Consider the following 27850-nt stretch of genomic DNA (forward strand, 5'->3'; position numbering starts at 1 on the left):
TTTCAAAATGAAGGCTGTAGATGTTAAGAGCTGGGTATTTTGGCATCAGTGTTATGGCTCAGGGGTCCCGCTTAGATCAGGGGAATGGCAGCAAGCATGTTTTCTTTTTAAGCTAACAAGAGAAAACACATGAAGAAAAGGGCAACTGATCTAAGTTTATGGCCCATCACAGCTCTAAATAAACCTCAGGTTTGAGAATCCTTATTAGCGCTAGAGAAACCAATACTTTCGTTACCACTCTTCTGAAGAAACAGTTCAGGGTTTGTCAGTCTGAGAAGGCACAAGAAGTCTCAACCCTCTGTTCTGCCACAGGCACATGCTAGCCAGGGAAGGGAAGCACTGGCATCTGTGGGGACAGCAGCCTCGTGCCTTTCATCAATGTTAAAAAGACTGAAAGAAGAGCTCTGCAGCAGCCACGCTCTGCCCAACTGGCTGCTGCGCTAGATGCAGCTGTGATTTCTTACCCAGCTGAGTGAGAAGTTTCTGTAACCACATCCTTAACCCATTTCCAGAAGGCTGTTTGATAGGGTCAAGCAGTCTTTGCAAATGCTGTAAAATACTGAGGAGGGAAATGCATAAGTGAAGACACCATAGGAAAAAGACATCCTGTTGTGGTTTGTGGGTTTTTTGTTTGGGTTTTGGGTATTTTTTTCTTTTCTTTTGTCTAACCAGAAGTACTTAGCAAAGTCTTTCCAGCTTGGATCTGTAACACACTACCTTCAGGTGAAGGACATGGAGCTTGGCCATCCACTTAAAACTAAAGACTTAGTGGGGCCCAAGAGAAGGGAGTGGATCCCTTCTGATTTACAGCATCTGTGAGAAGTAAATTAATTTTTTATGCTGCTTGTCACCTACCCATCCCTTCACATTTACGTCCTCCCTACAAATTAAGGGCCAAAGACAGAAAGCATTATTCTGTTCTCATTAGACTTTCTTATTGCTCAGGCTTTCCCCCGGCAGCTTTTAAGCTTAATATGTCACACCCCCCCGAAAATGCCTCCCTTCCCCAAAAAAACTTATAGTGCAAAACACCAGAACTGAGGGCTGTATGGTCCCTGTAGTCATGAACTTAATCTATATCACTCTGAACTGAAAATAAATTCAAAGAGAGTCTGCGTTTATTTGTTTGGGTCTATGCCAGATAGCTTTTCGTCATAGACGGTCAATATATTACATGTACTACTGCAAAAGACTGCATAGATACTCAAGGTGCTCTTTTCCTCCCCAACAAAAAGTCTCTGAGTTCAAGGACTTCATAGCACCTTCACTTTCCAACATCTCTTGCTTATTACTTTCTGCTCCGTACCATGCCATAGAGGGGAAATGCCAGCAGGCTGTAAGGAAGTGTATTTTCCAACTTATTAATTCAGCATAAGGCAAACAACCCCTGATGTGCACCTGCATTCCTAACCAAGCAGAAATCCTGAAAAGGCAACAACAAAGAGGGATAAAATGATATCTACTTTCTTTTAAATACAGAGCAGACTTCTATGGCTTAGCAGGATATTGCCTCATTTCTTCTTTACCTCTCATTGGAATAGGAATAAATACATTGCAGGCAGCCATGACCTCTAACACTTCATAACAGGAGCAGTGTAAGCACCACACTTTGCAACCTCCTCAGAAAAGACTAAGCAATCTGTGTATTTGGACAACCACAGCACATATACATACTACAAACAACAGAAAAAAAAGAAGAAAAAAAAAAAAAAGAAGCTGGATTTACACTAGGCAGGCAGTAGGGATAATGCCAAGAGTCCTACACACACATTGCTACAAGAAAAAATGCTTCCTTCTACAGATTCCACTTTTGGCTCAGTATTGGGGCCAGTTCTTTCTAATATCTTTATCGATGATATGGACAAGGGGACTGAGAGCACCCTCAGCAAATTTGCAGACAACACAAAGCTGGCAGGGAGTGTTGATGTGCAGAGGGCAGGAGGCTCTGCAGAGGATCTGGACAGGCTGGACCGATGGGCCCAGGTCAGTTGTATGAGGTTCAACAGGGCTCAGTGCCGGGTCCTGCCCGTGGGTCACAGCAACCCCCCGCAGCGCTACGGGCTGGGGGCAGGGGGCTGGGAGTGCCTGGAGGAAAAGGGCCGGGGGGTGCTGGTCGACAGCCGGCTGAACGTGAGCCAGCAGTGTGCCCAGGTGGCCAAGGCGGCCAACAGCATCCTGGCTTGTATCCAAAACAACATGGCCAGTGGAACAAGGGAAATGATGGTCTCCCTGTACTCGGCACTGGTGAGGCTGCACCTTGAATACTGGGTTTGGTTTTGGGTCTCTCACTTCAGGAAGGATGTAGAACTGCTAGAGAATGTCCAGAGAAGGGCAACAAACCTGGTGAAGGGTCTAGAGTACAAGTCTTATGAGGAGCAGCTGAGGGAAATGGCGTTGTTTAGTCTGGAGGAGACTCAGGGGGGATATTGCTTTCTCCAACTACCTGAAAGGAGCTTGTAGCAAGGTGGGGATCAGTCTCTTCTCCCAGATAACAAGTGACAGGACAAGAGGAAATGGCCTCAAGTTGCACCAGGGGAGGTTTAGGTTGGATATTAGGAAAAAATTCTTCACTGAAAGGGTGGTTAAGCACTGGAACAGACTGCCCAGGGAGGTGGTGGAATCACCATCCCTGGAGGTGCTTAGAAAACATGCAGGAGCAGCGCTTAGGGACATGGTTTAGAGACGGACTTGGCAGTCCTGGGTTAACAGTTGGACTTAATGATCTCAAAGGTCTTTTCCAACCTAAATAATTCTATGAATCTATACTTTCCTGTTCCACAAGGCACTAGGAACAGTTTGCAGAAACAGTTTTATCTTGAAGGAGGTGAAGAAGGGAATACAGCACTACTTTGCAGGGCTTGTGGAGCAGACATAGCTTTGATAAGAATAGATTGGGGATGCCTCTCTTTGCACAGATCTGTCACCTAAGGACAACATGTAGGTACTATACAAGGGGATGGCAAATCAGAGCAACTTGATATGCAGCAGTAGGAACATTAATGATGCTGGCACTGCAGCTGAGGCCTAGAAAAAGCAGTCTTTTAATAGCAGATGATGCTAACTAGCTTTTTTTCCATCATTGGGACAACCCATACTGGTGTGTTCAACCCCAGACTCTACAATGTCTCAATGCCCTACTGAAAGCACATAAAATATGAGTTTGCTGTGTGTTATCTGCTGATCTCAGCCCCCACAGACACATCCCACTCAGCCAAGACCAGAGCAGCTACAGAGTGGCCTCATTCACAGGATCGCTGAGGCTGCAAGGAGCCTCTGGAGGTCTCCAGCAAAAGCTGCCTGCTCAAAGCAGGGTCAGCAAGAGGGTCAAGTTCACTTGTGTCTCCAAAAGCACCTTAACTTAGCACTGTCTCCCCAGACATCAAACTGAAAGAAGGCAGAACTCTTTATATTTCTATGGACATTGCCATTTTTTGTGTGTACTCTGATACCTCAGCTAGTGACAAGGCATTTATTTCCAGATAAATAGCTACTAAAGGATGGAAATAACAAATACAGGGAGTCAGAAGGCATTCATGCCAAGTTCACTTGAGCAGACATATAGTCCAAATACTAGAGAAATAATGAGATATTAAGGCTTAGTTCCTCAGATGGCTCCATTTAAATTAATTAAGGCTGGTCACTTTATACAGAGAATCATGGGGGTGGGGGTGTGTGTATCTGTAATATGCTTACACAACTAGATTTTCTCGTGAAAACATACTTCTGGCACCAATAATAGCCCTGGTTTATCATCTTTCAAAACAAAGGCATTAATTCTCTTTTTAAGAGGAGGTACAAGATGTAGTGAGCTGCCTACCCACCGCTTTCAGAGCCCAGGCTGGAATGAACTTGGCCTACAAACCTGTAACAATTAAACTACTTTCTAAATAGAGGCATATTCCTCAAAAGAGTTTTTTTTTTGCTTAGATAACCAAGATAAATGTCCCATTTACATGTTAATTAAGGTACACAATTCCCACATGCACTAAAATTACAAAAACACGTACTTTACAGTGTACACAGCAATAAATCTTATAATTAAGAAAGGAAAGACCACATTTCTTGAAGAAGATGCTTTTACACAGTTTTAACACTCCTTATATAGAGAGAATGAGCAGCTGGATACTGTACGCCTGGAGCCAGATCCCAACTTTCCTACAGCCCAGAGCTGCTGTGGTACAGAGCACTAGGTCAGCTACCGTGACTAGCTGAACTTACAGTGACAGGAAGGGTCTGACATTTTGTGCAATGAACCAATTTGCACAAGATTTGAAAACAAACTCAAGCATATGCCATGCAGACTACAGTGCAATGCAGTCTTTAGATTTGAATTCAAACCTCTTATTCTCCCGAACTTTCCATCTATAGTTTGTAGTAACCAATTATGCCGTAATATAGGCTTGCAGAACCTAGAATTTTCAAAAATGGTAACAGACTCCATGAATACTTTGTTGTTCAGCCTTTCCCCAGCTCACCCCCAGGCTTAGAAATAATTGTGTTGATAAAATAACACCAAGGATTTGCTCTTGTCTGTATTTTCCTTATTTATTTTCTTTGAATTTCATCCCTCTTTCCAGCTGTCCCTAGCTGCTATGACTATTCTTGAGTTCTGTACTGCACCAGCAGTACTTCATCCTGTGAATTTTTGAACAACTTTTTTAACTTCCTGAAATCAGTTCTGTAAATTTAGCCTCTCTCAAAATTGTGCCCCAGATGTGTAAAATGTGTAATATGATTTAGAAAAAAAAAAATCCTTTCTTATTCCCTGCAAAACAAATTCAGCAGTTACTGGAATTGCCAGGCGGGGGGAGAGGGCGCTGGGTGTTTCACTCAATGAGAAGGCTGCAATCTCCATGGCTCCAGTGAGGCTTGCACCCTTCTGTGATGTGGGGAATTTCTGAACTTCAGCCCAACACCTTCCCACACCACAGGCTTCTCTCTCCCCCTTCAGGGCACCTCCACTCATACACTAAATCCAGCCGTAAGAGAATCACTTTTGGCAATTGTAAATCAAATCCTTTTTTTCCCCCTTCTTTTAAGTCTGCCTTGGTTTTGTGATCAAATCTACCTTATGATCTAGGTATATCACATCTGCAATACGATCTACTATAGGTCATACCTACTATAGATCTACCTATATCATACAGTACAGACACATAAATTTAAGGCTGTCCAGAGACCCTCATTGGAAGATGGTACTTTCATCTTCACTAGTTCACATGTAACTTTTGTTTACATGTGTGATATATTCAAGGTAATGATTATGTTAAGTGCCATCATTCTTACTACGTTTGGATCCTTGGCCTGAATGATTGTGTGGGATGAGCACAGACTGAGGGTGGTCATCCTTGGGATACTGAAGGTAAGCAAGACACTCACAGTAGTACCACAGATGCCCACTGCATCCCGGACTTGGTGACAATGAAGGCACTGGAGACATCCCACAGCACCTCTACATCAGAACAGAAGAGTTCTCTTCTGTTTCAATACACAAACATACAAGTTGCCTTTGAATGGTCCACTCAATCTTAAAAAATCTTTTTCCAAGAAAACAACAAAATACTTTCTCTTAATTCTCAGGAAAATTTATATTTTCCTTCCTTCTGTTAAATCAGCTGCATCTTGTTAATTCCATCTACCATTTCAGGCACACCAGGTGTGAAATTCGTATCCCCCTGAATTCAGTCATCGTTCAACATGGAAACAGATTTGATCAGCAGAGTCAGCATTTTCTCTGTATAAGTTAACAAACATGAACATACAAAGGTGAGCACAAAGGTCTCACATAACAGAGCTTTTGCCCACTTTTCAAAGGACTGCAGCTCCAGCAGCCTGATTCCTCCTGCAGTAAGCAATAATGGAGATCAGCCTTCAGCTCTACCTCCCTAAGCAATGTCTGAAAAAATCATGTTAAATGCTTAAGCTCCTAACGCATTTCCAAAGCATCCTTTACTACCCCCTTAACTATTTGAAGCACATGAAATTTCCAGCAGTATTTTTCAGAACTTTGCTAGACTGAAAAAAATAAAATAAAATAACATCAAAGCCTATTATTCCATGTATTAACTTCAAAGTACATAGTTGCAGAAATAATTCAGTAACATTTAGACACTAAAAATCCATAGGAAGCAAAGGAGAAATTAGGAAATACTTAAAAAAAAAATAATTGGTTTCTTATTTCCTCTCTATTCTTTATGAGAAAATCTGGGTTTCCTGTCAGGTTTCAGCTTAGGAGGGATTCAGAGCAGTAGTTAAACTGAAATGTGTCTCTGGTAGATACAGACATTTCATCATTATATTGTCCTACTGAATGGCCAGTATGTCGCATGAGGTGTACCATATCTGTATTATAAATGTGCTGTGCTCTAATGACTAACAAGAAAAACTGTAAATGATCTACTTAAGCAAAACCAGCTAATATTTTAAGGGGATGACATGTTCTGATGAATCAAATAATTTTTTTCTCTTTCATTTCCCTTTAAAACTTCAAAGCAATCAAATGTTGTTTATGCATAAAATTTAATCCTTTCACCAATCTGTAATTTGATTGAATTTGCATACTCTATTTCCCGCAAGTCAACGTGAAGAGAGCATCATGTAATTGAAACCATTTCCCCTCCAGTCCTACCTTTGCTGTAATATTTTCTATTAGTAGTTCTATTATGCCTAATATCTGTAATGTTGGCAGATTACAATTTTCACTTAATACAACCTGTATTTATAAAGCACTAGGATGAAAAAAGAACAAATACATGAAAAAAGAAACAATAATTACCTGTCTTTGATGCCACACAGATCAATGTGTAAATCACTAAAATTCCCCAGGGAGCCTTGCTGAACTAAAATGAGGTCCTTGGGCTGGTTATCAATAAAGATGAGCCTCATACAGCCTTGAAAAGCAGTAATGGGATTTAAACATTGGGAATCAGTGAAATTGTCAGGGCACCCTGTGGGAAAAAGAGAAGAGGCAGAGAAGAATATTGGAATTTTCATCTATTTCTGCTGGGATTTCCTGATGCAAGAACTCAGAGGCTCACTATTCAGTTCTCACTCCTTGTGCCGTGCAACATCTTGTGTTATAAATCCTTCAGTAAGGAGACGGGGGGGGTGAAATAAAAAGAAAAAGTGAAGTGCACTCAGCAACTGGAAATATCAGAGTATGAGGTTTTCACATGTGTTAAGTGAAAACAGAATGTGGGGGGTTCCCATCTTATTTATACTCCACAGCTGATAGCAACTGACTCCCATTAAAAAAACGGTGCAAATGGGTTAAATTCTTCTGCTGCAGCAACACACAGAGTAAAAGGATGAAATCCTGTGGACAGCAAGCAAGAAAACCATTTATATCTGAGCTTTCTCAGTATTTGGTCAGCTCTAAGATCCAAAGCCTCCTGTGCATCCTCACGTAGTGCTGTATAGGGCAGCGCAGAGGGTTCATCAACATCACAGCCTCACTACAGTAAGCAGTGCACAGAAATAGGTAAAAAGACAGTTGATGACACTTCCTTTTCCTAAATTAATGCTTGCACTCCAGAAAACAGAAGGTAGTATTTTTCAAGACTGTTCTTTCCATTTTCAAAATTGAGCAGAGCTTACATTCATTTCCATGAGCACAGTATCTAAATACCTTTGTAGATCTGAGCTGTATGTCAATTAAGCTCTGAAGTTTAAAGTTACTGAGGACAGTGATATTTACAGGAATATCAATAATACTAGTAGTCCTCGGGATTTTTAACTAGAAAGAAAACCCTTGTGGCTAATACAGCTATGTAGCTTTTGTATGTTTTGTCAGCTAGATGCAGGTACACATTGGCTACTGTTAGGGGTTCTGACCTTTCTCCCTCTTAAGGACTGACCAAGAAGACTCTTCCATCTTCCCACAAGCGCTCTGCAGCTCAACAGGGGGCCTAAAATCAGTTAGTATAACATACACTCTTGGCTGCAAAAACTGTGCACATGGGGAGACTTCAATGGTGAGCACCTGAAGGTCTTCATTAAGAAAACCTGTCCTGCATCTGTCTGAATCAACCTACCTCCAAAATAGTAGCTGTTTCCAGAGTAGATCCTTGAGACAGTGGTTGCATGGCTAGCAGTGGCAGCGTTGTTATCCAGTGTCAGGGTAATGCGATGTCTTCTAGCATTGATGTTAACAGAATGCCAAAGCCCATCGTGGAGGTTGGTGCCTGGCAAAAAACAAGTATAAAAAGTGAAAAAAAGAGGTGCGGGAGACAACCATGTTCTTCAAACCTCCTTTTGCTTCCAGCTAGTGACCACAAATGTGCAGCTGATCCCCAAAAATGCAGAACCGCCAGCTGAAAAGAACTCACTTCTGGAAACAAACCAGATAGAAGAAAAGGCCCAAGAAATTGAAAGGTTTTGAGAGATTTAAGTAGGTGACCTCATATTTTAAGCTAATTGCTTCTGATACCACAGGCACTCATGGAGCTGTCCAGTCCCTTCACCTTTCTGGCAGCACATTACTACCGTGTTGTGGGTATTTATGTCTGTCCATCTTCAGTCTGTTGGGAAATGCTTGTGGCTCATGGGAGCGTGCAAAGATCTCTGTTGAGCTTCTGGTACTAAACACATGCCTGAGACTGCAGAGGATTAGGTTCAGTGAGATGGTCGTACCCTGTCTCAGGCTCCAATATGAAACATGACAAACTCCAGTGGGTATCAGTAGGATTTGTGTTTCTTAAAGCCCTTCAGCACTAGGTTAGCACACAGTCTTACTGATGGATGTACCAAAGCCCTTCTATATTGGATTTTGTCATGGGTCTTGTGAGAGCTGCAATTGTTGCTCTGACCAGGAACCTATGAAGCTGTGAGAGATTATAGTACTGGGTAGCCTCTTTCTCTTCTCGACACTTGTGCAAAGTGGGAAATAATCTCTCTGTTTCCTTATTCTGAAAATCAGTGTTGCATCTCATGGCTTTTGAAATAACACCACATAGCTACAAAGAAACCCCACATCCATTCTGACAGCCATGAAAATCAGCGGGCAAGCTTCTGAGCTCACACACAGTGGTGCAGATCAAAAGTAACCTAATTACAGTTCAAAATACTCTACTGTCAGGCTGGAGTCACTGAGATCGAGCACAGACAACTAGTGTTTACTCCCCTCCCTAATGGAATATTTTTCATTGATGTAGCTTTCAGAAGAAACAAACGAGCACTTAGTGACACAAAGAGGTGTGAGAACAGTTCAAAACAAAATAAAAAAATTGTGGGTGTTACACGTATGAAAAGCCATTTCATTATGAATTTGAAAATGAGACAATTTCCACAGTAATGGCTGTTAACGCATGTACAATTTCCATAGAATAAGAGGCTGGTTTCCCAGCAGAAATGGGTAATTTTTCACTAGAACAAGTCCATTTTGAAGTGAAATATGCTGCTGAAGTTTGAAAAGATGTCAAAACAAAACAGGTCCCATTTGGGGCAAAAATAGGTCCATTCTTGAGCAAGCATGAGTTTATTGTGAGTACCTGACATCTGCAGAACATGGCACTTACACATGGAAAATATGCAGAAATTGCAAGTAGGCAGTTTAGAAATGTTTTGGATAGCACCAAAGGCTGGGCTCGGGTTCATGATTTCAGAACTACATAAAAACAAATACACCAACCAAATATTGACATTGTCTCAGCATTGTCGACAATTTAATTAGGACTGCAATAAAGGCTGGAAACTCAGTTTACAGCATTCAATAGCAGCAAGCTAAGGCGGTAGCAATCTACATGAATAAGGATAGATGCACGGCTGCCTCATTTTCTATCATAAAGGGGAACAAAACACGCATACGGAACAGCTCTGCTTTGACAACCGTCAGATTTTATCTCTGCTTCTTTTAATAGACACATCTGCCCTCTTTTAGTCAGTACTGGGAATATTTTAATATTACATATTTTTAAACAGCTGCTCTTGAAAATATCATTATTATTATTCAGTTCCTTCTGAGTTCCATCACTATTACTCATCCACCTTTGGAAACTGGGTATTTAACCTATGCAGAAAATTAATTTCCCAGTCTCCCACCCAGCACTGCTGCATAGCAGTGGAGTATGTGCAGAGGGCCCCGGTCTTAGAACATTTCAGTTTGGGATGCCAGCACAGCTTATACAGGTCACACTGGGATAGCAGCTGGGCTGTTCTGGTCATGCCTCTGTTGCAGAGTCTGAACTGTTTCCCTGTTGTCTCTGGGAGCCAATGTGTAGCTGTTCTGGTAAGTGTTTACAAGCAATTTCCCCTGAATTTTAAGTCAGAGAGGCAACCCTTTCACATTCTTGCATCCCATCAGCCGTACACAAAGCAACTTGCAAACTGGCTAAGGAGCACAGTGAAGCGGTGTGAGGAGAGGAAGCCCGTGGTCAGCCTCTTTTCTGAGCATAGCATAAAGGGTGAGTGTAAAGCTACAGTTAGGGGAAGAAAATCAGCTCTGACACTGCCGTGACTTGGGCTGGGGAACAGTGCAGCACCTAAGCTGGCTCCCAGCTGACTTCAGCACAATCTGAGCATGGGAAACAGGGAGGTCTTCAGGTGACCTGACTGAAAAAAAATTAATATTGTAATTGTTTAAGAACACAGAGGCTGAGCTAATTGTCAGGTAGATTGAGACTGGAGATCTCAGGATGCCAGCTTTTTATGCATAGATCTACTTCAAGCTGCACAGAGCACCTCTACCACTGGGAAGCAAGAGAAAATTTAAAAAGATAAAGACAATTGTGTGCTTCCTTATTTCACCATCCTTTCATCCTGTGGGGTTGGACCTTAGTTTTTTAAAGGGAGACAGGTGAGAATAAACAAAGATTAAGTACCTTCACTGATTTCCACTGGGTTCTCTGTCTCTTTCTGAATAAGTAGTGTCAATCTCCCACCATGGAGGTAAACCAAGAGGGGTCCCGAATTTTCAGACAATTCAGTGAACAGAAGTAAGCCGTCTTTATTCCATGTTCGAAACTGGAAGCTGACTGACAAACCATCAATTTGAGGAGTCCCAGGTAGTAGCAAGTAGCTTCGACTGGTGCTGACAAAGGTGATAGGAACGATTTGTGGTTCTGAGCAAGAAAAGGTCACGTTCCCCTACAAATAATAACAAACAAACGTAATCAACATGACAATTTTTATCGGTCATCTCAAAACATCCATAGTTAAATAAGCTCAAATCCAGTAAATTGGATTTCTAATGGCCCGCAAGGCTGAAATAGGTATTGTTATTCAGGTACGAATCTTTGGAACTCATTAGCAAATGTATCCGTCCATTCTAGGAAAACACATTGGATTTAAAAATTTTACTTTCACCCTAACTGGGGGGTCGGGGATGGGATCAAAAATCAAAACCTCAGTTCTTAGAATCTAAATGTTTCCAAATGTCCCATATCAAGACCATGACTAGGTGCAGAAGGGCTTATTTGCTAGCCCAGACAGACCACCTCCACATGGCCACACCTGCTTTGTGTTTCCCAGCACCTCCCATTTCAAGGTAAAGTTTAGCTTTATGTTAAGAAAATCAAACTCATTTAGATCTATGCTAATTTCAGGAACTGGCATCAAAGGAACAGTAAGTCCGCTTGCACTTTCACGTGCTGTGGGATGTGATACAAATGTCCTGCGTTGGCTCTGCACCGATGGGACTACAGGGGTGTGAATTAGGCAAGCTGCAATTGAGAAAACAAAGCATCCTCCAATGCATAGCGATCCTACCAAGCAGACTAGATTTATTCTACATAAGCCAAAATGCAGTGAGAGTGCTTTTTCTGCCCATTTACACCAATGTTAGATAATTTTAAAAGTAAAATCTCCCTCATCTCCTAAAATCTAGTACACGGGGCAAAATATGAGGCAAATTTTCTGGGTTTATTTCAAATATACAAAATATAATTTGCAATTGCAGTACTGGTTATGTTTTCTTTTACCCTGAGTGACACAGCCCTGTGCTGCTCCAAATAATGAAAGTCAACCTAATGATGATAATATCACAAATAGTTTAAAATAATTACTCCGAAATTATTTCAAAATTCATAAGGAAACTCAAGGAAATAGTAATTTGAATACAGTACTTATAGTGGGATGAAACAAGTGAGATTTCCTTGCCAGTGCTAGGTCCCATGCTTTTGATCAGATATTTTGAGGAATTATTAAAACATTAGATACACAGCAAGCATGGTGAAATCTAACACTGCTTACTGCCAAACTTAGTTGATCACCTCAGTCATCCAGCCCTGAAATCAATGGTGTTATTTACCCAGAAAAGCAGCACATTTTCTCAAAGCAGTCAGCAGAATCTGTACCAGCATGTACCACTGTAGTTTGTAGAAGAAATGACTCAACCGTTTTGTTCAGCCATCGTAGATTAGCCAGCCAGGTCAATCAAGCCACGTAATAAAACTGTAACAATGTATAAAGCCAGGACGCATTTAAACAGCCACGTCTTTCAAAGCCAATCCAGGAGATTGTTGCTTTGAACTAAATTGCTTTGTAAAATACCAACTGGAATCTGATAAAAACATCTGGGTAAAAGGCTTTCTCCATGGTACCACTTTTCATCAGAGCTGGTACCTCACTAACAGGATAATTATAATAACAGCACTTGATGGATGTATAGGAACTTGCACAGTGCTTGGGGAATTCCTCTTTCAAATCTCAGACAGCTGATGGAACTGTTCCCTATCACTTTCAAACGTCTTTCTTGTCTTTATATTAAAACAGGGGAAAAAAAAAAAAAAGTTCCAGAAAGAGACCAAGCTATCACTGAATGAAACAACCCTTGATAGATTTATATCTATATCAAGTTATTTCTGTATTCCTTGCCCTGTTAGGCGCAGAATGCTACATACCACATTTAACAATGGCAAAAGGTTATCCATGGGTATATCATGTTAGAATAAATTTTGAGATATAATCCAAAGTTTATCCAAAGTCACCTGAAGATTAGTCAGGTGGAAAGTATGATGAAATTTGCTCTCAAATTTTAAAACTTTTCTACTAATTGTTGGGAGTTTTCTGCATAAAAGAGATGCCATAGGTTTGGTTGTGTGGGGTTTTTTGTTACTGTTGTTATATTTCTGTCTCCATTTTCATCTGAATTAATGACAAATTATAGAAAACTGTCAACTGCAGCGATATAAACAAATACAGTTAACTTACTCTAGAGCTTTTTAAAGGTTTAGACATTTAAAATGCCGATGACAAATTTTCTTTGCAATTCTAGACATTTACAGTGATTCAAGTAATTCCATACAAAGCAGTAAGACATTTACAGACCTTATACATATATAACACTGAAGCTTGGAGGAACGTTCAAACATTATGAGTCTGCATTCAAGTATCTAATTTTCTTCACTGGCAGTGGGAGGCTGTAACAAAATGCAAGACTGTAGAGGGGAAGATTTGCAACTTTTGGATAGGATTTCTGTCTCAAAGCTCTTTGCAGATTTTACCCACCAGAAGAATAAGCTATGCCTAGACTGACTTAATGGTGCCGGAGAAGGTGAATGTTAAGATGAAAAAAACATGTTTACAATGCACAACAAACCTTCAGATGACCTTAAAATGAGGCAGTGAAGACCTTGCATAGTCAATATGCTTTCAGCTGTTTGCAGCAGCACCATATCAAAGTACCTCTGATACATATGTGTGGGCCCAAATATAAGGTCAATTTTCTGCCTGATTTTGATATATTTTGTCTGTGTTCTCAGCACGTGCAACTAGTCCTGAACTCATGGATTACTGTGACCCCTTGAAAAATTCAGCAATACTTCAGTCAGTCACACCAGCTAATAATTCACGCCATTCAAGTTCTGCATAGAAGTCTTGTACTGGGACAGGAGCAGCAAAGAGCACTGACTGACCCCACAGCCAATGCTGGGACACATGGGCAGGACCTATGAGTCTCCTCCCATGCTTCACCTGGTGAGACTTCAAGCTCTGTAGACTCTTCATGGACCACACTGAAGGAGAGAAGGTGCGATCCCACCTTCCACAAGAGCAATCAGGTGGGAACGCATAAAGGCAGTGCTGAAGTATTCTGTGTTCTGGGACTAAAAATAAATCTGGGGGATAGAAAAGAGGCATGCTTGCCTTTTGGGGGCGTTCTTTTAACAAGGTATTTTTTTGTTACTTTTATTCAAGAGTTGAGATCTCCATGATGTAAGGGACATAAACTAATTTTAATCAGAGCTAAAAACTAGCTAGGAGATTTGGAAAACCATGTTAAATAAACCAACAGATGCTATGGAAACTTAAATCAGTTCAACTGACTCATTTAGGAGGGAAACATCTTCTTAAGCAGCATTACAGAGCAAAACCAGATTATATAGTGAATATACACGAACAATAACTGCTGATGTCCTCACACTGACCAATGCCATCTACTTAGAGACAATAACATGAAAATTTGGATAAAGAAATAAACACTACTGAAGTGGCATAGGTTCATATTACAAAAACTGTTATATTTGCTCTGAATGTTATTCTCAAATTGTTCTAGCAAGCCTAAGTCAGAAAGGTAAACAGCTCCCCCTAAACCTGCATCTGATCAGGAGCATTTTGCTTTAATTGGCAGCAGTTCTGGAACTCTCAAGGGTACGTGCAAGACTTCTGGCAGACACTTGATTTTATAATTGAACCCAGTTTAACTGAAAAGTAAAAGCTCATTGGGTAAGAAATGGGATAAGAAGAGTCCAATCCCTAGAGAAAATAAAGGAGATTCTCAGCTCTACCAAGCCGCTGGAAACTTCAGCTATCATGTGGTGTTTGAGAATTCCATTGAGTCTATCATCTCCAGACTGATTAATGACTTCCCTAATAAACAGTGAAATCTTTTGAAGAGAGTTCTTATTGTTCTTACAAGATAAACCTTTTGAATCTAGAAATGTAATGGAGATATTTGCAAATTGTTCACTGGCTGCCATGACACTTGTCTCAAGAGTGCAAGCACCCCAGATTTCTACAAGCAGGGTATGGTTACAGAGTGGTTCTTGTTCAAGTAAGATGTTGAATGAACAGGTGACAGACAGCCTGTTACAACATTTTAAGGAAGAATCAGAGACTTTCTTATTAAAAAGAGAATGGAAGAACACAGTTGCTCAGTGATGAGGATAAAAGTGGATTACATAGAAGACCTTCTGAGCCATAGACTCATCCAAAACTGACTGGAGTATTTCCAGTGACTTCTGCAGGACTTCAATGACACCTGCAAAACTTTAATGAATCACTTCAGTCTTTTCTGACCTTTCTTCATGTAGTATTATGTACTGCTGAATGAAGAGAGGAAACTGCTGTAACACCACAGTCAGGGCAATTGTTGACAAGTTTCTCATACATCCCCTTTGCTCTCACAGAATATTAATCAAAAGTAGTATGTATTTGGGAAATTATTCAAACTGCCAGCTGAATTGAGATCCTCAACATCTAGCCTACCAAAAGATACATGTCAAGATCACAACTTGAACAGTAAGAACAATAAATAAGTATTTTCTGAGCTCTCATTCTACCTGCAGTTTAGAGCATCAAATGGGCATTTACCTTCCTTATTAATCACTATGGATACTATTAAATAAAAAGAATTTCTTGTTTTCTGCAGAGAATTAGAAAGAAAGATTTCATATGACAGGTAAAGGGACTAAAATCCCAGGCCTGGCTGAGATACAAATGTGGACGAACTGGAAAGAATGTCTCTAGCTTGGAAACTGGAGGACTACTTCTAGCTGTGAAGAGACTGAGGTTGTGGAAGACTTTGCAAAGAGAGTTAACAGAGGAAAAGAGATGACCTCTGATGCAGTTTTAAAAGGATAGGATTAAAGATTGTGATTCAACTCTGAGCAATTAGATTTCAAGAATGGGGGAGGTCCCTTCAAATCCTGTTTTTAAATTAACTATCTCAAGCAGAACAGATGTCAGCAGACCCACATAGATTTCAAGTACTTCTCAAACCAAGACATTGCTAAGCACTGAATGAAAAGCAGATCAAAGCAAGATGCCAGCTCCAACCTTCTGAAATACTGGTGCAAACTGTCTTCAAACAGGATGTGAGAGTACCAAGGCACACGGTGTTACTTAAGTTAGGACTAGTCCACTGAGTGAGCAATAGCGTGGCTCATACCTTAAGGGAAATTCTTATACTGAGGTGGGTTTCTCTTTTTCCAAGCAAAATTTCATGATGGAACTCTGAAAGCTTTCCTGATCCAAGTTTCATTGAAACTAACACATCTTTGTGATAACCAACCCTGTCATAGGGAACTGCCTACTCACTGTAGGCATCAAGCATGTCAATAAAATGTTAATTGTTTATCACATTGATTTAAGTTGTTTATATTAAGTTTAAGTTCCTATGTGGAAAACGTAGCATTAAACGAAAAGGAAAGCATGAAAAAAAACCTTGAACACTGTAACTGTGACAGAATTAAGGATGAAATGCTTGGCTAGGTATTTCTAGATGTTCTTTGTCTCAGACTCCTAAGCTATGTCACTGGCCAGAAGTGGAACATGGGATTTTACCATTTTGATGCCCACAGTAACTGTACATTATTGTTCCATTATATGGTACAATAGCTACGAGTTGCTGACAAAAGATGGGAGCAAATATAGAACTATTTTGGAAAAACCATACATCATTTCCCTTAGAGAGACAGAAAAATGAGGAAAAGAGCACAGGAGGAAAAACACACACACACAAAAATACAGAATACTTAATATTTTCCCTCTGTGGTGGGTGGACCGTGGCTGGATGCCAAGTACCCACCAAGCTGCTCTATCACTCCCCTCCTCAGCGGGACAGGGGAGGAGAAAATAAGATGGAAAAAACCCTCATGGGTCAAGGAAAAGGCAGTTTAATAAAGCAGAAGCAAAGGTTGAGCATGGAAGCAAACGCAAACAAATAATTTGTTCTCTACTTCTCATCAGGAGGTGAATGTTCAACCACTTCCCAGGACGTAGGGTTTCAGTACCCATAGCAGTTGCTCCAGAAGACAAACACTGCAATAACAAATGCCTGTCCTCATATACACACACACCCCAGGCATTCTCTCAGTTTTTATTGCTGAGCAGATGCCATATAGTATGGAATATGCCTTTGGTCAGTTTGGGTCAGCTGTGCTGGCCATGTCCCCTCCCAAGATCTTGCCCACCTCCAGCGTACCGGTGAGGGGGGAATGTTGCAGAGACAGCCTTGATGCTCTACCAGCACTGCTCAGCAGTAGCCAAAACACTGCTGTGCTACCAAACACCTTTCTAGCTGCCAATACAAAGGCAGCACATGAGGGCTGCTATGGGGAAAAGTAACTAGGTTTCAGCCAGATCCAACACACCTTGCTTTGAACAACAAGCAGGAATGAAGCCAGCCTTTCAAATTCGTCTTGCCAAAGTGAATAAGATAAATGTCTTAGATCAAACTGGCAAATTTGCACAATCCAAGACCAATTTTTGTTCCAGTTCAAGGCAAACTGATCTACAGCTTATTAGGTTATATTACCTGGGACAAAACACAGCAGCAAGGAGATTTATTATTATTATTATGAAAACAGATCCACATGTACCTTAAAATAAGAAGTACACAGAAAGCAATTCTTACCAGCTTTTTTTTTTTTTTAATGTATTAGTTTTCTTTATTAGATTTTCTTTTTTTAAATTCCAGGCATCCGTGTATCACAGCACAGCACCAGCCTACAGGGTTGGTATGAACTGCACTTGCTCCAGGCTCTTGACTATGATGGGGTCAGTTTGCCCCTTTCTGTTACGCTGGGCAGCCAAGTAACCAAGCAATTCCCAAGACCTTACCTACTGGAATAAGACCTTACGAAAAAGGACATTTAAGCCTTGGCTTTACAGCAAATTACATGTTCCCTATTTTCCTTATCCCCTGCTAACTCCTATGACAATAATTAGCCATCTTTCTTGCTCTCCTACAGGGACTAACAGCTTTAACACCTCCCGCCTTGAAACATCCTCCTCTGCTCAGCAGGTGCTAACTGCCCTATTCAGTCAATTTGACTATCCAGATAATGTAATAAATTAAACTCTGAACAACTGTTTCTAACCTCCAATTTGCTGAAGGCTGATGACTCTCAAAAAGGCCTTGTTTGCTCAAAAACTTGCCATTTTTTTTCTGCATGTATCAACTAGTCTTACAAAAAAATATGGTCTGTCTCTCCCTGAAAGACTTTCTTCACTTGTGGCCATCACAACTATCAAAATTGTAAGACAAAAACTTTTATATCAAAAATAGGAGAATTTATTGTGGTACCTACATGATGGATTAAATATTTACAGACTGAAAGTCTTTAGAATAGTAGACAAAGCCAACTTAAATCAATGGGAAAGCTATCATTTAAATAGACTTTATTTCAAGACCTTGATTGAGGTGATACACTTACTTTCTTTCAAAACAATCCTGTTAAACTATTCAGCAACAATAAAACAGAAACTTAAAATGAATACTATTTATATAGACTTTCTTACTTTTCCACACCACAGGTAGGATGTGAAGGACACTCATCTGAAGACCCAGAAAACAGGCAGGAATAGAAGTAACCATAAAAAGTTGGTTTTACAGGAACCAAATATTTCTGGAATCTGAGTTCACCTGTCTTATCTAAAGAACAGCAAACTGAGTTATTTTTTTAATAAGCATTTACTACTCATTTTTTCATTAAATAATTGCATAAATTTATTTTTTTTAATAAAGTTAACCTAGTCCTGTAAAGCATTGTGTAAAACGTCACTAAATAGTTCCAACATTTTTTATTTATCATTCCTATAATCTGATTGCAGTGCAAAAACTAAGGGGGGGGGGGGGGGGGGGGAAGATACACTTAACTCCTGGTTCTCCAAACCTTTGTAGGGTCCTTCACAAATCACCAGGCTGACTTGCACTAGCACTTCAGTAGAACGAGACATGCATAGACAGGTAAATTCTTCTCAAGATGAAGGTATCTCAAATCAGCTTAATAAAACAGCATGTTCAGATTCTCTATAAAGGGAATGAATTATTAGTTTACATTCTCCTGTCACTAGGTATCCTTCCCTGCTCTTTGATGCTGGCAGTTGGTTATTTCCCTGAAGCACCACAGTTATGCATTTACATGTCACCAAATCCCTTGCTGTGCTGAATTGTCACTCTCAGATCCAATATGGCAGGCCAATGTAGAAATTCAAGCATATCTGAGGGGCTGACAACTTCTGCCTTACAAATATCCTACACTCCTCTCAAGTCAGCGGAGGGTTTGCTCTGCTAAATAAAACTACTACTCCAATTCCTATTACCTAAAGGTATTGGAAGGGAAAGGGGGATAGGGTGTTCCTCAGTTTCAGTGAGTACGCAGGGTAAAGCATTGAGAAGATTAAACACAGCATCTTTTCATGACCTCTTCACTCCATTTCTTCAGCTAGACAGCTTCTTATTTTGGCATCACAAATCAGCAACACAAGAAGACTTAAGATCCAGGCCACAGGTGACATCAGAGCAGTTTCTAAGGGTGCAACCTAAATCTAGCAGTAGGTAACCACTGGTGGCCAGGATACTATAGCTATTTTCAGGATACTATAGCTATTTTTCTCTTAACTACTCCCTCAGCCAGACATATTTAGTAATTCTCAAAGGATTTCTCTTCACAGAACTTGTCCCGTCTCCTCCTGCATCTACATACACCCTTAACAAGCACAAAATCCTTCAACAAGGACTTCACCATCTCAGACAGCAACAGCTCAAATAACCTTCTTTGAAGGACAATTCCCTCTGTGCTTCTTGTAAATGTGGCTCCAACTAGCGTATTTTCCTCCTCCTAACTACTTGCCCAAGAAGCCTGAGTAACTGTTGTACAATTTCGCATAATGGGCAGTCTGCACTTCTTTTGTGCTGAGAAGACAGCTAGTAAATAGGGTAGATCTTTAGATCATTATTTTAAAGTGCTTTCTGAGGTTTCCCAAGGGTCCAGCCCTACCACCGTGACAATGGTAATTACAGAAATTTGACTTCTCTTAACCTCTTGCAATTAAAACCCGTAATCCCTTCAGAGAGCAAATAAAAGATGCCCTATCACTTCTCCACACTCAATGACCTAGGGGATAAAAAAACCCCACCACAACAAAAAGCCTTACAACATGCCATCAGGGACAGAAGAAACCCCAGAGGGAAGATAGATAGCTTGTCCAAATAGATAGGGCTACCATGTAGAGAGGTTAAGTATCACACAATATAAAAATGGAATTCTGAAGGCAAGTTCCAGTTCAAAGAGACAGGCTGCCTCGTTATCTTGAGATGTCTTCTCAAGGGGATTTATTGCAAGTCTGACAACTGCAAATGAGCTACAGAAAAGAACAGGCAGAATGATAATCACAGCCATCACCCAAGAGTACAATACATAGTACAGTATGCTGTTATTGACAACCTGTAGTTTCTTCCTCTGACTTTAAATGTAGCTGATTTGGGACCATTATTTACATAGAGGAGGAACTACTTCATAAGAGGAAATCTATACCTCCAAAGCTGTTGTATCATTTTCCTGCTTGTGTGAAAGATGTCAACAGTAAAAACACCAAAGTTGATCGGTACAAAAACCCACAAGTTTGGCTCACTGACTGTGTCATCGTTCACAAAGGCACAGACAATGAAGTGGAGCCTGAGTATTGAAGTCTGCTTCCCTTTTGGAGGCAAAACCTAGTGTCTCTGAGCATTTATGGCTTTCTAATCCCAGACTGGTTTGTCCTCAAATGTCATTTGTTAGGAGATAAAGGTATTTTGAAGGCTAACAACACAGAACCATCTCTGGTGATATCCAGCTTGTGCGGAGGCAACACAAGCATATGACGCATTGTTGGAAGAAGCGATTCCAAGTCCCTGCTATATTTAATTATTCTTCTGTGATGTTCCTTTCATCACATTTCCACTCCAGACCACCTTAGCAACTACAAGAATGCAAAGCAGAGAAGCTTGCAGCTCTCTGGGGATACAGATTGTTGCTTGAAAACCTCAATGAACTTTGAGTAAAAGCATTTAGTGCAGAGGAAATCCGGCAAGCAAAAAAACTACATTCAGCAAGAACAAGTCATTTTAATTTGAGTAAGTAAATTGCTAAGGAGTGGGAAAGAGCAGAAAGACGGGAGAGGGAGATTATCCTGTGAAAGCTAGAAGTACCTGAGAGTTGCCAGAGATGGATAGCTGCGATGGAAAGGATGTTGGAAAAAAAACAGATCTGCTGGAGCTGGTTCCTATAGAAGGATGTTCATCTAAGATTATTTGGCACTGCGAGTGTGGCAACCTTTCCATGCACTTTGCATATGCAAGTGTCACAGGCACAGCACATAGCAGATCATACATCTCACAGAAAGCAGTACAGCAGCCAGCCTTTGAAAACTATTGCATTAAAATCATTGTTTCTGGGAGGGACACTGAAAGGTGGGGGCACATCGCTGCTACCTTAAATTGACAAAGGGAGCAGGATTAGATCTAGTTTTGTCTAAACCAAGTATTGTGATAACAGAGTTTCATTGCCTGGGGCCAGGCTATACACAGACAAAAGCCTTCAGAGAAAAAGCGCATTACAAAGTTTTTCTTCTCCCCTTTAGGAAGGCCTTCCCATCACCCAGTTGGCAAAACAACCAGCTGTTTAATGTCCTAAGAAGCAGACCAGGGCTCTTTGCTCCCCTTAGAAAGTAATCTGAGGGGAAGAGAAATTTAACACAGTTCATAAGATCTCTGCCTTAGAGTCCTGAGTCAGAGCAATCAGATTTGAGCTTATTAAAGCAAAGTCTCTCAGTCCCAGGCTAAGGGAATATCCTGGAGGCAAGTCTTGACTGCCAGCGAGAAAGTGCAGGACTTCTTAACCATCACCTTTCCATTTTGACATTCCCTGTGTATTCAGCCTCGCCCTAGGCAGGGAAAGTGGGGAAAGGAAGGACTTCTTGTGATCTTTTGGCTTGCTTTGTTTTAGCTTCGGTCTGTTTATACACATTACTACAAAGCACAAGATGTCATGAGAGCCAAAAGCAGTTTCACCTCTACATTCTGCAAATACACAGCCTTAGCCAAAAGGCACATATCAAAGCATGGTGCAGGAGTGAGGCACAAGATAAGCAAACTGAATTATTTACAATTTGTCAAAGCTGCATGGGAGTGTACTATTCCCTCTTCTTACAAAATAAAATGTTCTTTATTTGCTCATTATATATTTAAATATATCTGTAATTTTGGACTGTATTAGGTGTGATGTTACATTTATGTTTTATGTTAGCAGGCTGGATAAGACCATAGAACCTTTTGCTTTACCTCTACTGTACCATACTTAGAGACACTATTACCAGGTCAATGGTTCTCAGAACTGCCAATACACTGAATATAAGGGGAAGCACAAACAAAAATATTTCCAGTAATAAAATAAACATCTATTCTTCTTTATAATACCAACTCAAATAGAAGAATAAAATTTTGCTACTACTGTACTCCACCACAGTGATGGCGAATGGTTCAGAAAATAAGATTTTATCTGAGTTAACCAGAAAAAAAATGTCTTTATGACTTCTATTATGCCATCAAAAAGAGACATTTTACTCTTGGAAAAGGAATTTAAAAGTTTGTCCAAACAATTTCTCATACACCTGGAAAGTCAGTGAAATGTATTAATTTCCACACATGTCTTTCATTAACTCTTACCAGAGCAGCCAGTGCTGACTGGTGTTAGCCTCAGCAATATAATTTTAACAAGCTAATTACGCCCATGGCTATCTAAATCTAAATTCCACTCATTCAGTGCAGCTGGGAACACCAACAGCATGGAAGTAGAGAAGGAAAGCATACATTATTGTCTCTTACCACAGTATAGATCTGAGGTTTGCGCCTTTTTGCGAGGTCAATTATATTGACTCCGTTGTAATAAAGGTTCTCAATGCACCCGTGGAAATTTTTCCTCTGAAAGGTTCCTGGCTTCCCTGGAACAGGAATCCCTCCGAAACTGAGCTTTTGGAAAGAATAAAAATGATATTTGGTTATCACCCCAAAAGCAAAAGGGCAAAGCCCCACACCATGCAGCCAGCCAGGATATTATCTAAGAACCAAGTCACACAAACAGTATCACCTCAGAACACAAAGCAGGATCTGGCTGCCCAATTACATTACAAGACTACAAGCTGCATAGCATTACAGCTGTTGGAGAAACACTGCTGTCACAGACAGCTCACTGTTTTGGAAACAGCAGTGAAGAGCCTTGACACACCACTTCACCAACATAGCACCACCAGCCCCCCACCCAGGAACACCCAATGCACAAGATAACATTTAAATGGTCTCCAGCCCACAGCCCCCACTGGCCTGGAGGCTGTCACCCAGCAGCAGACCACAGTGGCCAGAACCACTGAGCAATGGAGGAATAAACCTCAAAGCATCGGGTTCACCTGCAAGCTGGAGTCACCCCTTTTCACCAAGCACATCTCTGAACAGTTCTGTTTTCAGCCAGTGAGGGGTAGTATCCCACACACGAACTACCCCATTTGCACCTTGCAGCTGTTTTCCCTAAATATCACTGTTGTTTGGTCTTTACAATACTCGCACGTGGTATTTGGGACTTGAGCAGTGTAATGGAGAAAGTTTGAGGTTTTACTTTTAAACAAAACTTCTGCTGTAATGTTGTCTAATCAGCATTGTGCAGATTACAACTCATCACTTAACTGGAAGGCTGAAAGCCCTGGAAGGACAAAGACCCTAAGAAAATAAAGCTTCCATAATCCTTGAAGCATAATAGGGGAGAAAGAAGACGGAGAGAAGGCAAAAGAAAAAGAAAAAAAAAAAAAAAAAAAGGAAAAAACCACACCCCTAAACCCCACAACTCAAAAAAAATATAATTCTATTTTCATTTTCCAGATGACATGGCTCATTTCTAATTAACTCTACCGGCTTTTTTTGCTAAGTCTTACTGTTGGTACCACTGGGTTTTTATTAATTTTTCCCATCGCAGCCAGCAGCATCGTGAGTGATATAATGCAGATCCTGCAGCCACCGTACTTCACAGTGCTTCCAGCACATCGGGAGCTGTGCTGCAATCCTGCTGCATCCACTGCATCAAGGGCATGCACTGCTGTGTGGCAACACTTACATGCTGACGGCTGCTGGAACCTGGGCAGCCTTATTTTCTGTCATAATTCCTACCCGCTCACCTCAGCTCAGTATCACAAAAGTAAAGGGAAATTTGGAGGCTATTTTTCCTCCCACTCCACCTAGCAAGCTGGGATACATAAACAAATAAAACCTCCCTGGACAACCTTGAAAGTACTTCTTTGAAAACAAGTCCTTAATGAACTTGCACCTCAGCTGAATTTAACTGATCACTTCAGAGAAACAAAGAGTGAGCAGACTGCTACTTTACATCACTTGCAGGTTCATTATTGGCATGAGCGCTTATGTGCTGGCAATGTTTTGGGTTTTTTTTCCAGTAAGAATCATTAGTTCTTCCTTAGAACACCAGAATTTCGTTTTTTCATGTTCTCTTTAAGTCCCCTGCTTAGGGACTATGTATTGGATTTCAAAACCAGAAGAAAAATCAATAGCAATTATACCACTGCATTATTAAGAAAAGTTTCCTTTGTGATTGGTAATAATTTTAATTACCAAACTAATGGGTTTATTACCCTCAGTAAGGTCTTTCATCCCTAAAGTGTGCTGAGATAAACTTTCAATAGACTGTATTGCTGTAACGTTCAGCTGATCGTCTCAGTGAAAATGGAAAGAAAACACAGTGTGGAAAACTAAGCACCAGGGGCCAGGACTGAGTGCCACAGAATCAGCAGTGATGCTGACTTACATCAGCTGAAGATCTCTACCATGCTCCCTGTTTTGGAACATCCAGAAAAATGTTCTGCAAATTACATTGGAGCCTGAGCGTTCCCTAATTGGCATCAATTTGTAGTAGGAAGCAAGTAATTTTAATATTTTGAAATTAGGAAAATGGAAGACTCAATCATTTGGCTTTTCTCAACTCCACCGTGAAAGTAGTTACAGCTTTGGCCCTTGCTAGTTCGGTCTGAAGCTGTTCCAGAATCTCAAAGCTCAAATGTGTTGTTCCCAATAAATGTGCTTGTGATTTGGTACCGCAGTACTAGAGTACAGGTACCACTCACTTCACCCTGCTTTGTGAAATACAAAGAAGGGAATTTCAGCTGGAACATGAGAGGAACAGAGAGCAGGGAGAGCAGGCACCTGACACTTCCAAGCCATCTGCTTTTGTCCCTTGGGTGTGCTGGGAATTTATCCTTTCTAGAGAAATTATTTCAAAGTGCAGAGGGGAAACTTGTGGTCTCTTAAGCAACAAACCATGCCAGCTCAGTGCATCCAGACGGGGTGATGGTTCTGACTGTGCAAGCATGACCCTGTGCCTTGTGGGCTAGCAAAATTCAGTACGCAAGTGCATGGGGATAAAAATGAACGTGGGTAATTTGCACACAGGTGTGCACTGGTGACGGGAACAGATGAAGAACTGCCTTGCATATAGATAGGGGATGATATGAAAGTTTTTAAGGTATTATTTACTATCAGTCATAAGCACTGAACTGCTGGAGTGATATAAACTACACTCTGTAGCACCTTGGCCTCATGACAGGGGAGCACACCAGCCTCGAGTTTAATGGGCAGGCAGGATGTTTCCTCTGTTCAGTCCTTCCTCGGCGGAGCTGCTCTGGCTTCCTAGACCAGGATGCTCTGCATCACAACCCCATATGTGAAGGGACCTGGGTCAGAACTGTTTATCTTGACAGTCATGCTTAGGGTCTTTAATTCCTAGTGAGAAGACAACGGTATTTATCTACTCATCTCTATGTGGGCACCTGTAATCCAAAAAAGTGGTGGCTGGATAGAGGCACAACTCAGAGCTGGTATCATGAGAGGTCATGCCAATCAGATACAGGGATGGTGCTCAATGCTTGCATTAAAATCACATTGGAGATGATGACACAGCACCTCTCCCTACAGCTAAGATCATTTTCTCCCTGAAGATTTGACTAGAACCCAGGCTATACCTTTTAATTTAGCTCAAAGCTTGCCTTACTTTGAACTGTAAGCATAATCCAATGCATATTTGCCCAGAGACCGGCCATTTCCTGGGACTGTTGTATACAGAGCTGCACTGACGTAGACAGTTAACTATGAAAGGAGGTCTCTAGGATGGAAATATTAAATAAAGAAAAGATCTTTGCTGGAAAGAAACAGCTCTTAGGGTGGTTGTTTTCCACCACATTCATTTTATACCAGCTCAGCCTCACCTCCCAGCTTATAACCTAAAAGGCTTCACACACCTCATAATCAATATCCAAGTGATCTGAATCGCCCTTCGTTCGGAAATGTTGGGTGTGCTTGTCCACCGTGAAGTTCACTTGCTTGTTGAAGCGCTCTATGAGAACCGAGTGCCAGTGCTGATCATCCAGGAGGCTGCCCAGGGTGACGGATGTGTGGCTGTTACTGAAGTGCAGGTTGGAGTCTCCTGGAGGGGCAGAGACAGGCAGAAGACACCAGGGTTACCCCCAGGCCCTTAAGTGAAGCATGGGGACTCAAGGGGAGCACAGAACAGTCCTCCTGGGTGCAAACAGGAGCTCTGCCCATCAGAATCAGACCCTTGTCAAAACTTGCCTGAGAGCCTTTGGGCCTCGCCTCTTATTCATATATGTGTGTGTATATGCACACACACATTTTTTACCCCTGAAATCCTTGTGATAAACCAGAAGATTGTCCCAGTGCTGCACCCACCCACTGCAGCACACAGAGGATCACCACTGCGCCTGTGCCCTTGGCTCTGCTGTGCATTCCAGGCCCTGGTGTTTTAAGAGCTCCCTTCAGGCTGCACAATAATCTCCTGTCTGTTCACATTAACAGACCACTCCTGAGACTTCACAGTTTCAACTATGTGCTTTTTGTATTTTCACCAGAAATTGCACCTGTCCATTTTCAGAGAAAAAAACCCCACAAGTCAGTGAAGTAACATGAACGCAAGTGTTTTGCTCAGCTCAAACAGATCCTTACACCTGGCCTAGATCTCCAAAACTTTAGATCAAGAGTCATAAAAATATTTAGGCCCTAACCCTGGTGAATTCAAGCACTCTTCTGTTTTCCAGCTGGCTATATATCTGAACACTTCAGAGCCTCTCATTGAAAGAGACTGTGTGTCCTTTTTTATATTCCAGCAGAATGGAGAGAATACATGCTCCAAAACTGTCAGGGAAGATGCAAGCGGGTTCAAGAGCAGACATCAAAACCCTTGACCATGACATATGAATGCACAGAGGAGACTTGAAATGGCTAGAATCTGTGCATTTGGGGCTACTGCTGAAAGAAAAAAAAACCCTTATCTTAGACTACATATTCACAACAGCATCTCCTCTGGAAGAAGTAACAGAATATATTTAACTATACTATATTCTTATCTTAGTATGAAACATCTGTAAGAGGAGAACAAATCAATGGAGTCAAAGAATCTCACATTCAGAGGCTTGTGATGTAGTTACTTGGTCCAAGTAACATCCAAATACCAAACTGGAAAAATGCTGCATTATCATTCCTACTCTCTGATGCATTAAATAAATAAAAAGAAAGAAAGAAATGAAGGAAATGCTAGTTGGAGACTAAACAATTAATGAGCTTATGTAAAAATGAAATCCAAGACCTGTGGAAAATTGTTACTGACATTTAAAACAAACGTAATTAAGCACTAGGGGAAAAATGCAAAAAAGATTTACCTATGAATTCTGTTTTAGTGCCTCCAGTTTTCTCCCACTAGTTTATGATTTCTTACAATTCCCCAAGTCATAAACAGGGGACTGAGACACTGCACTGTTGCCTGCTTTATCTGCTCTAGACAAATTTCTTTAAGTGTCTTGGAAC

The 27850-nt window shown here is 41.0% G+C and overlaps 1 protein-coding gene across 2 annotated transcripts in view; it reads right to left on the reverse strand.

Moving 5' to 3' along the window:
- CNTNAP5 (contactin associated protein family member 5) overlaps window positions 1–27850 on the reverse strand; it is a 296748-nt gene that overhangs the window by 126365 nt on the left and 142533 nt on the right. For both annotated transcript variants that reach the window (XR_003559721.2, XM_027804376.2), the window contains exons 6-10: window positions 26272–26456; window positions 22805–22948; window positions 10818–11082; window positions 8034–8183; window positions 6776–6947 (exon numbers count right to left, since the gene is read on the reverse strand). Coding sequence is in view for 1 of the 2 variants with exons in the window: in XM_027804376.2 (XP_027660177.1) it covers window positions 6776–6947; window positions 8034–8183; window positions 10818–11082; window positions 22805–22948; window positions 26272–26456 (916 nt within the window). In the remaining variant the exon portion in view is untranslated. The remainder of the gene's footprint in view (window positions 1–6775; window positions 6948–8033; window positions 8184–10817; window positions 11083–22804; window positions 22949–26271; window positions 26457–27850) is intronic.

Source organism: Falco cherrug, chromosome 8, assembly GCF_023634085.1.
Source record: "Falco cherrug isolate bFalChe1 chromosome 8, bFalChe1.pri, whole genome shotgun sequence".
NCBI classification, from domain to species: domain Eukaryota; kingdom Metazoa; phylum Chordata; class Aves; order Falconiformes; family Falconidae; genus Falco; species Falco cherrug.